General features: G+C 35.5%; 1 protein-coding gene across 6 annotated transcripts in view; it reads left to right on the top strand.

Moving 5' to 3' along the window:
• The window catches only part of PTPN4 (protein tyrosine phosphatase non-receptor type 4), a 222082-nt gene that overhangs the window by 202637 nt on the left and 8307 nt on the right, over window positions 1–11138 (top strand). For all 6 annotated transcript variants that reach the window (XM_042994256.1, XM_042994252.1, XM_042994253.1 and 3 more), the window contains 3 exons: window positions 1030–1158; window positions 3621–3769; window positions 5077–5212. In XM_042994256.1, the coding sequence (XP_042850190.1) occupies window positions 1030–1158; window positions 3621–3769; window positions 5077–5212 (414 nt within the window). The remainder of the gene's footprint in view (window positions 1–1029; window positions 1159–3620; window positions 3770–5076; window positions 5213–11138) is intronic.

Genomic DNA, 11138 nt, shown 5'->3' with positions numbered 1-11138 from the left:
ATATATATATATATATATATATATAAAACTTGGCAATAAAAAGGAATGAAGAAATGATACATGCTACAACATGCATGAACCTAGAAAGCATCATGCCAAGTGAACAAAGGCAGTCAACAAAGACCGCGCACAGTATGATTTCATTATATGAAATGTCCAGAGTAGGCAAATTCACAGAGGACAGAAAAGTGGATTAATGGTTGCCTAGGTCCAGAATGAGAGAAGAGGTTAGGATAGAGGAACACACAGTGATTATTAATGGGTTTGGGAGTGAAAAAATGTTCTGAAAGTGATTGTGTGGATGGTTGCACACTTCTGTAAATATACTAAAACTAATTGAATTGTGTGCTTTAAATGGGCAAATGGTATGGTATGTGAATTATATGTCAGTAAAGCTTTTTTTTTTTAAAGTCCTAATTATGGGGTGCCTAGCTGGCTCAGTCAACTTTAGCATCTGACTCTTGGTTTTGGTTTAGGTCATGATCTCACAGTTTGAGTTCACGCCCCAGGTTGGGCTCTGTGCTGACAGGGCAGAGTCTGCTTGGGATTCTCTCTCTCTCTCCCCGTCTGTCTGTCCCTCACCTGTTTGTGCTGTCCCTCTCTGTCTCTCTCAAAATAAATAAACTTAAAAAAATTTAATCCTAATTATGAAAATAAATGCATTGGCATTTTAGAGAATCTTTCTCATTGTTAACTTAAATCTAGAAATATAAGAATTAATGCACCATTTTGCCACTGTCATAGTAAATAATTCACACAAGAATTAATCAAAAATTGTAAATCATTGGATGAAAGCTTGTAATAAACAGGATATTTGCAGTCTCAAAATCTATCCAAACAGATTATTATTACAAAGAAAAAATGATGAAGAAATGTTAATAGAGTTGGCAGATCTAGGTGAAGGATATATGAAGGTTCCTCAAATTATTCTTGTAATTTTTTTGTAGGCTTAAAAGTTTTCAAAAAGTAAAACATTTTCAAAATTGAAGAACCTAAATTCTATATATTTCTTAAATCTATTGATGTCAGGTTAAGTGTCACCAGTATTGGCCAGAACCCACAGCAAGTTCATCCTATGGATGCTACCAAGTCACCTGCCACTCAGAAGAAGGAAACACAGCATATATCTTCAGGAAGATGACACTATTTAACCAAGAGGTAGGAAGGCAGGATATCCACTCAATAGAACTTTTATGTTCAAGGTAAAACTTTGAAAGCCAAAAATGTTTTGAGTCCTGGTTAACTAGGAAATATTATTTTAAAATTACTGAATTATTTGCTTCCTTGGGATTCTTTGGAATCTTATGAAATGTATTCTCCTGCTATATTAAATGCATTTTCACTTTCTCTAGGTAGATATGAATGGTCAGTAAAAAAAGATTCTAGTAAATAATACTTATTACTCATAATACTTTGCCTATTCATTAAAAATTACGCCAGGTTTGTGTTTAGTTTCTTCCTACCAGTAACATCAGTAAAGTATTTGCGTATATCTTTGGAAATAGAATAATTAAAAGCTGTCAAATTATTGTCCTTTTTGTAAAAGAGTATAAAGGAGAGCGTTCACAGTCTCCTCAGTATTAAGAAGGAAAAGATTGTAGGCAGGATCCTCTGACAGCAGACAGATTATAGCTTTCTAATTGCTAGTTTACTGCCACCTGGGTCACTCTTCTTTGCTTCCAAATCCAGAGCTAGAAATGGAAACTGATTAGTAAGTGATGGCTTAGTAACCCACTTGGAAGATGTGTGTGGAGGGTGGCATGTTGCCAGTCTTGTCAGGCTGTTAAAGACCGTACACCCCACTTTCACTGCCTGCAGCTAGAGATTCCCCTGTAGCCACCTTTGGTTTTGACGGGGGCTCGAGAAGAGCAAATAGTACAGTCTACTACCTTTGTATACCCATGCCTACCCCATCAATGGTTAAGCCTTAGGAAATGAGAGCTTCCTCTCCCCCTCCCTGCCCCATTCTACCTCCCAGAATGTGAATAAAGGAGCCCAGCAAGACAGCTTTACTGACCCAGAGGGAAGGAACTAGAAGTCGTGCTGATGTATAATAAAGGAATCTGGCATTGAATAGGTTATAAGAAGTAAAAAATTAAACTTTCAAAATCTTTTGTAGATTCCATCAGAATGAATTTAGGGCTTAGGGACATATATTGTATAGCTCATGGTCTAATGTAACAAGGTAAGTCCATAAGATATTTCTTCATTTTCCCAAATGGATATGAAAGGCTGTATATGGCTTCAGCATAGTCTCTTTATGCTCCACCTATAGATTACCCATGGCAGTTTATAATATTAAAGTGTCTTTTCTTCGCAAACCCTGAGTACCTCAGAACTATGCTAAGACACAAATTAGTTTTTAAAGTTTGGGACAAATATAATTGGGAAAATACATTTGTTACCATACCAAATACATACATACATGGATAAATAGAAAGACAGACACTACCTCAAAACATAATAAAAGATAATTTTACATTAACCATTTTTGTAATTATTGGTACATTAAATTAATTAAATTCTTATGTTAATAATAATCAAGGAGCACCTGGGTGGCTCAGTCGGTTAAGCATCTGACTCTTGATCTTGGGCTCAGGTCTTGATCTCAGGGTCATGAGTTCAAGCCCTGTTTTGGGCTCCACGCTAGGTGTGAAGCCTACTTAAAAAAAAAAAAAAATAATAATAATAATAATAATCAAAGGTTGTCTATTGTAGATAACCATCTCATTTCATAGGATACTAAAAAATTACTTATCAGGTTATTCTGAGGTCTCTTTGGGAATTCTTCTTTCATTAGTTCCTTTCTTAATCACCTTGTACTTTTATGGTCTTTTCTGGAAGCTCCCTTTTAATGTAAATGACTGTAGCCAGATTTAATAGTGTCGAATGACCATACCTACCAATTTTTGAGAATATGATTCCAAACAGCTGATGGGGTAATTTATAGATCTTCTCATAGAATCCTTTCAAAATAACACTATCCCTTTGGGTTGGAGGTGTTATTTTTCAGTTTAAGACAGTAAGGCTCTGATATATTAAGTGCTTACCGGCAGAGTCAAGATTAGAAATGAGATGCATAAATCCAATACCTTTCTCCATTTTACTGATTCTTGGCTCCTAAAAAAGAATTAAGCCCTGATTTGACTTTGTGTTCTTATGATCTCCAGTTTTTAATCCACATTTATTTTGAGATTTTGTTTTCCTAATTTCCATTATTTCACTTGTGTTTTTCAGAATTCGCCCAATTTTGCTTATAAAAGTTTTTTTACCTTACCATTTTGTTCACCTAACACTTTTTAGTTTTCTTCACACCTTTCTTTGTATCTTAACTTGGTTTGCTTATTTATTTGATTGTCATCTGAAAAATACAAATAGACAAATTGAGTTATCAGAAGAGTAGTGATCCAGGTAGACAATACTTAATGGATACAACTGTTTCTGTGAAACAGTTTCTTTCTTTTTCATTAAAATTTGGGGTTTTATTGAATTTCTGCATTACTTTTTGTGTGTAGTGGGAATACTTTTCTCGCTTTTCTTCTAAAATTAAAATGACATAAATGTTTATACCTTAAAGATAATTCCTTAGTCAAAGTGCATAATTTTTCATTCACACTTAGAAAAATGAGAGTCGTCAACTCACTCAGATCCAATACATAGCCTGGCCTGACCATGGAGTCCCCGATGATTCCAGTGACTTTCTGGATTTTGTTTGTCATGTACGAAATAAGAGGGCTGGCAAGGAAGAACCTATTGTTGTTCACTGCAGGTATTCTATTTTCTGTCTTTTATGATTGAATAGCTGACCAGATAGGTCACTTCTAAAAGGAAATGCGTATTTTATTTTGTCCTTAAATTGTGATCATCGCTATTTTAATCAGAGGGAACCTAAAGCTATGAAATGAAGCTGGAAAGCAGCAGGTATGTCCCAACACATGATTGTCTGAAACATTATCATAAGTAAAAATAATACTTTACTGATTAATTCTTAGAAGGTTGTCTTTTTCACAGTTTACCTCTCAGACATTGGGTGTCTTATAATGGCTGGCATCTTAGACTTGATGAAATACAATATTGTAGGCATTCAGTTGCAGCCTAAGGTTTAGATTTTCTCCTCCCAGCAAGGTACTCCCTCCCGTTCTGTGACCCCTCCCAGGATATTTGTTAAGTGCCCTCCCCTCTTGGAGTGGCTGTACCCAGTATCATCAGAGGCTATGCCACTTCTATGAGCCCTAGGTGAACAATGGTAGGCTACCCTTTCTTGCTTTCATATTCAGGCCCCATTCTGCCTTCCAGAGGGCCAGGTACAATCACTCTAGCCTTCACTGCCACCAACCCAGAGTAGGAAACTGAAATTATCTTCTCCTTATCCTAGCCATTTCTGTCGTTAAGTGATTCATTCAGAAGCTGTATTGAATCTTCTGAATAAATAAATGAAGGTATCTCTTCATCCTTAAACTTTCCAGCACTTTTTTAAGAGCAGACTTTCAAATTATCAAAACAGATTATAGACCAGATATCTGAGAGGAAAAATGTCAGGAATGATGAACACGTTTGGCCATTTCATATCCTAAGCCCCCAAAAGCTGCTATAGCTATGTTCACAGAGAATACTTCAAAAAGTTGTTCTTGACTATCCCAATTCTAAAGTTTAATCAAAATTAAATTTGATTTTAAAAACTGACTTGAATATGTAAAATACTATTGTCTTTTGTACATTTGTTAATGATTATTGTAACTTTGTTATTTTGCATTTTAAAGTGAGGTTGCTCCAGTAAGCTTCTATACTTGTTCAGATTTTTAAAACTGAAATGTGACTCTTTTAAAGTAGCCTTTTTACACTAACAATGGGGAAGGGGTGGATACAAACCATTTAATCTATATTACGTGTGAAAAGTTTTTCAATTTTCAAAGTATTTTTTAGTTGGGTTCTACTTTTGTAATATAAAACTTTTAATTAAAATCAAATTATTATTCCATTGTATTATGTTTCATTCAGTACTTTAATTTACTGCACAAAAGCCACAAGAAGTGTAACAGGATAGTATCAATGAGACCTTGCCCCTTACTTTTTTAGTGCTGGAATTGGAAGAACTGGGGTTCTTATTACTATGGAAACAGCCATGTGTCTCATTGAATGCAATCAACCAGTTTATCCACTAGACATTGTAAGAACAATGAGAGATCAACGAGCCATGATGATCCAAACACCTGTAAGTACTGCACTTTATGTACTTGTGTGTATTCTCAACATGATGATTTTTGTTACCATTATATATGCCAAACCATATTTTTATATTTTAATTCCTTACCAGGAGCCAGTAACCCGTAGCATAGGGGTTGGTGAATATTGCCTGTGAGCCAAATCTGGCCCACCCCTTGTTTTTGTAAATAAAGTTTTATTGGCACACAGCCATTCCCACTTCTTTACATATTGTCTATGACTGTTTTTATACTAAAGTATCAAAGTTGAGAGGTTGCAACAGGTACCATATGATTGGTAAAACCTAAAACATTTACTAACTGATCTTTTACAGAAAATGTTTCTTAGTACCACCCTATCATGTTAATCCTTGAATGCTTAAACAGGTGCAGAGGAACTTTCCCTCTATTAAGTGTCAGTCAAGTGGGATGCCAAGAACTGGAGAGTCTTGATAGACCTGTTTTCCATGAAACAGCTGTGGTGAAATCACATTCTTTTTAACATAAGAACTTGAATCACAACAACAACAACAACAACAACAACAAAAAAAGTCATGGAAATTAAGCTACTCACTTATTGTATTCTACACAGACTCTGAATTATATCCCAAGAATAAAAAGAAGATTTTAGAGTTAATGTTAAGATTATTTTTTGTATTAAGCCATGGTGAAATATTAGTATTGTTGGTGGCATTAAAGTTATTGAAGTGAATCGACCTGTGTGATCTAATAAATGCCTGTCATTTTTTTTAGCTTTTAATTATAGAAAATTTCAAATGTACACAAAAGTACATAAACATAATCAAACGCAAGAGTAGATAATCAAACACTATGTTGAGTACTCAAACCCAACAGCATTTGCCATATTGTTTCATCTGTAGTGCCACCTACTCTCCCACATTTGAAGCAAATCCTAGACATCAGATCATTTTGTCTATAAATATTTTAGTGTGTATCTGTAAAAGGTACAGAGTGGTTTTTCTTCTAAACAAAATCACAATACCATCATCACATGTAAGTATAATAAACAGTAATTTCTTAATGTTATCAAATAGCCTATATTCAGATTTTCATTTGTCCCATATAAATCATGTCTTTTTTATAGAACAGCTTTATTGAAATATAATGCACATACCACAAAATTTACCTATTTATTAATTTTTAGCTTATTTTTGAGAGAGAGAGCAGTGGGGAAGGGGCAGAGAGAGAGGGGGGGGACAGAGGATCTGAAGCTAACTCTGTGCTGACAGCAGAGAGCCCAATACAGGGCTTGAACTCAAAAACCGTGAGATCATGACCTGAGCCGAAGTTGGACACTTAATCAACTGAGCCACCCAGGCGCCCACAAAATTCACCCTTTTAAAGTATATAGTTCATTAGTTTTTAGTATATCACAGAGTTTTGCAACCGTCACAACTATCTAATTTTAGAATATTTCATCACCTGAAGAAGAAACCCCATACCCATTTCCCTCATATAGTCTCCAGCCTCCCCCCAGCCCAGCTTCAGGTAACCACTAATCTACTTTCTGTCTTTGTAACTTTACCTTTTCTGGACCTTTCATATGCATGAAATCATACAACTTGGTCTTTATAATTGACTTCTTTTAATTAGCATAATATTTACAGGTTTATCCATTCTATAGAGTGTATCATATTTCATTTCTTTCTCTTTTTTTGTTTGCCTGAATAGTATTCCATTGTTTATCTATTCATCTGTTCATGGGCATTTAGATCATTTCTGCTTCTTGGTTATTATGAATAATGGTACCATAAACATTTGTGTATGTTTTTGTGTGAATATGTTTTCATTTCTCTTGGGTATATACCCAGAGGGGGAATTGCTGGGTCATATGGTAACTCTGTTTAACCTTTTGAGTAACTGCCAGACTGTTTCCAATGTGGCTATACCATTTTGCCATTCTTCTGTCAGTGTATGAGGGCTCTGTTTTCTCCATATCATTGTCAACACTTGTTATTATCTGTCTTTTTAAAGTGGTCTCTGCACCAATGTGGGGCTTGAATTTGTGACCCCGAGATCAAGAGTCCCATACTCCACTGACTGAGCCAACCAGGCACCCCTCTCTTTTTTCTATTTTAGCCTACTGAACATAAAGTGGTATCTTGTTGTGGTTTTGATTTGTGTTTCCCTAATAACTAGTGCTTTCAAGCATTTTTTCATGTGTTTATTTGTATATCTTCAAACCTTTTGCCCTTTTATTTTTTTTAAAGATTTTATTTTTAAATAATCTCTGCACCCAACAAAGGGCCTGAATTCACAGCCTTAGATCAAGAGTCACACGTTTCACCAACTGAGCCAGCCAGATGCCCCTTCCCCTTTTTTCAGTTTGTTCTTTTGGTCATTTTATTGTTGAGTTGTAAGAGTTCTTTATATTTTCTGAATACAAGTGCCTTGTAGGTCTATGGTTTGCAAATGTTTTCTTCCATGCCGTTCTTTTACTTTTTTGATTATGTCATTTGTAGCACAGAAGTTTTTAATTTTGATGAAGTCTAGTTTATATATTTTTTAAATCACATATGCGTTTGGTGTCATATCTAAGAAATCATTGCCGAAACTCAAGGCTGCAAAGGTTTATTCTTCTGCTTCTTCCGAGAGTTTTATAGTCTAGCTCTCACATGTGTGTCTTATTTTGAGTTAGCTTTTACATATAGTTTGAGGTATGGTTCCAGTTTCATTCTTCTGCATGTGGCTTTCCAGTTGTCTCCACTCCATTGTTGAAAAGACTGTTCTTTCTTTTTAAATTTTTTTTTTAACATTTATTTATTTTTTGAGAGACAGAGAGAGACAGAGCACGAGCAGGGGAGGAGCAGAGAGAGAGAGAGAGAGAGAGAGAGAGGGAGACACAGAATCCGAAGCAGGCTCCAGGCTGTGAGCTGTCAGCATAGAGCCTGATGCAGGGCTTGAACCCATCAACCGTGAGATCATGACCTGAGCCGAAGTCAGTCGCTTAACCGACTGAGCCACCCAGGCACCCCAAGATTGTTGTTAATTGTCTGTATGTTCCTTGTCAAAAACTAGTTGACCACAAATGTAAGGGTTTATTTTTGGACTTTCAACTCTGTTCCATTGATTTATATGCCTATCCTTATACTACTTACATAGTGTCTTGATTACTTATAGTTTTATAATAAAATTCGAAGTCAGGAAATGTGACTCTCCCAACTCTGTTCCTTTTTCAAGACTGTTTTAGCTATTCAGAGTCCCTTGCTTTTCCATATTAATTTTATATGGATTCGTTATATGTTCTCTGCAAAAAAAAGCAAGATATGGATTGCATTAAATCTACATATCATTGTGGGGGAGTGTTGCCATCTTAATGATATTCCATCTTCCAAACCATGAACACAAAATGTCTTTCCATCTATTTATGTCGTCTTTAATTTCTTTCATATGTTGTAGTTTTCAGTATGCAAGTCTTATACTTCTTTTGTCAAATTTATTAAGCTTTTTAGTCTTTTTGGTGCTATTTTAAGGGAAATTGTCTTAATTTCAGTTTGGGAGTATACATTGCTTGGGTATAGACATAAAGTTGATTTTGTATGTTGATCATGTATCCTGCAACCTTGCTGAAATAATTCATTAACTCTAATAATTTTTTACCTATGAAAGTGGATTCCTTAGGATTTTCTATATACAAGATACTATCTGTAAATAGAGATAGTTTACTTCTTCCTTTCCACTTTAGATGCCTTTCCTTTCTTTTTTTTTAAGTTTGTTTCGAGAGTGAGAGAGAGAGAGAGAGAGAGAGAGAGAGAGAGCTTGAGCAGGGGAGGGGCAGAGAGAGATGATCCAAAGCAAGCTCTATGCTGCCAGTGCAGAGCCCCGTGTGGGGCTCAAACTCACAAACCATGAGATCATGACCTGAACTGAAATCAAGAGTCGGAGGCTTAGCCAATTGAGCCACCCAGGCACTCCCGTCCCCCCTTTTTTCTCCCAAGTGTCCCAAGCTAAAACTTCCAGTACAATGTTAAAGTGGTAAAACCAGACACTCTTGTCTTGTTCCTGGTCTTAGGGAGATAACTTTCAGTTTTTTACCCACTAAGTATCTAACAAGCTGCCTTTTGTCAGGTTGAGGAAGTTCCCTCTGTTGCTAGTTTGTTGAGTAATTTCATCATGAAAAGATGTTCAGTTCTGTCAAATGCTTTTTGTGTACGTATGTCTCTTGAAATGATTGTGTGGTTTTTGTCTTTTATTCTATTAATGTTGTATAGTATCTTGACTGACTCTCAGATGTTAAACTAACCTGCATTCCTGGGGTAAATTCTACTTGGACATGGTGTGTAATTTTTTTATATGATGCTTGATTTGATTGGCTAATATTTTCTTGAGATTCTTGTATCTATATTCACACATAATGGATTTTTAATTGTAGCAAAACACACCACATAAAATTTATCATCTTAACCATTTTGAATTACGCAGTTCAGTAGTATTAAGTGTATTCACACTGTTGGGTAACCTGTCTCTAGCACTTTTTCATCTTGCAAAACTAAAACACTATACACATTAAACAACAACTCTCCATATCCCTCTCCTCCCATCCCCTGGCAACCAGCATTCTACTTTCTGTTTCTAGGAATTTGACTGCTCTAGATGCCTTATATAAGTAGCTTCATACAGGTTTTGTTTTTCTGTGACTGGATTCTCTCAGCATTATAGTCTCAAGGTTCATCCATTTTGTAGCATGTGTAAGAATTTCCTTTCTTTTAAGGCTGAAGAATTCTTGATTGTGTATAGGCCACATTTTGTTTATCCTTTTATCTGCTGGTGGACATTTGGGTTGTTTCCATCTTTTGGTTATTGCAAATAATGCTTCTGTGAACATGGATGTATGAATGTCTCTTTGAGGTCTTACTTCCAATTTTTTTGTATGTATATATACCCAGAAATCAAATTATTGGATTGTATCATACACAATGAGTTTTTGCTTTTACAGTTTGTATAAAATCAGGATTCAGATATAGTCCACAAATTTTGATTGGTTTATGTCTCCTAAATCTCTTTTAATGTGTTGCTTCTTTCTATGTTTCTTTTCTTTTTTCCTGCAGTTTATTTGATGAATAAACCGAGTATTATCTGTGTTTCCTAAAAGTGGTAAATGGATCTATAGACTTGAACAAATTAGGTGGTATTTTGTTCTTTCAAGAGGCTCTTAAACGTTGTCTTTCTTTTTGTGATGTTAGTGGCCTTGGGTGATCAGTGTCTGCATCATTAACTGGTGGGGTTTGGAGAATGATAATAGTCTATTATTCCTTCTTTGTTTATTAGCTGGAATACTTCTTTAAAGAGAAAGTTCTCTTCTGCTATTTGGTTAACCAGTGGTATAGGCTGTGCTTTCCTGTATCAGTTTTCAGTATAATGAGTTGGTTCACTTGCCTCTCCCACTGGTGACCTCATACTTTTGTTTGCTTTGATATTATTCTGATATCGTGGATTTAAACATATGTGATATATTTCAACTCGTTGTAGTTGTTTTTTTTTTTTTAATGATGCCTACACTGTCCCATTTTTGGCCAGTAGGAACCTGTTCAGCTCGGCTCCTAAGCTGTTTTGTCAAGACCCTAGTACGGATAGTTTCTTTGCTACCAATAAAAATGTCCAGGCATGTGCATTTCCTGCCCCAGTTTTAGAATCATAATTTCTCCAGAAAAGTACTGTTTTTTTTTTGTTTTTGTCTTCAGAAATTATTTTAGGGATCACCTTCTGAGCACTAGGTATTTTAAGCTGCTGGGTTAGTGTTAGTATTTGTCTCTAGAAATCTTCCATTGCCACAGTGAAGAAAACAAACGTATAAGGAGCTACTACTGATGCTTCCAATACAAATTCAGGACCTCAGTGTTTTTACTTGATGTGTTCTACCTTACATCTTTATTTCCATTCTTCTTTAACAAGAATAATGGTTCTCTACAATATCAG

Source organism: Panthera tigris, chromosome C1 (genome assembly GCF_018350195.1).
Source record: "Panthera tigris isolate Pti1 chromosome C1, P.tigris_Pti1_mat1.1, whole genome shotgun sequence".
Lineage (NCBI taxonomy): Eukaryota > Metazoa > Chordata > Mammalia > Carnivora > Felidae > Panthera > Panthera tigris.
Note: the sequence above shows the minus strand (reverse complement) of the source record. Positions and strands in the feature narration are given on the sequence as shown.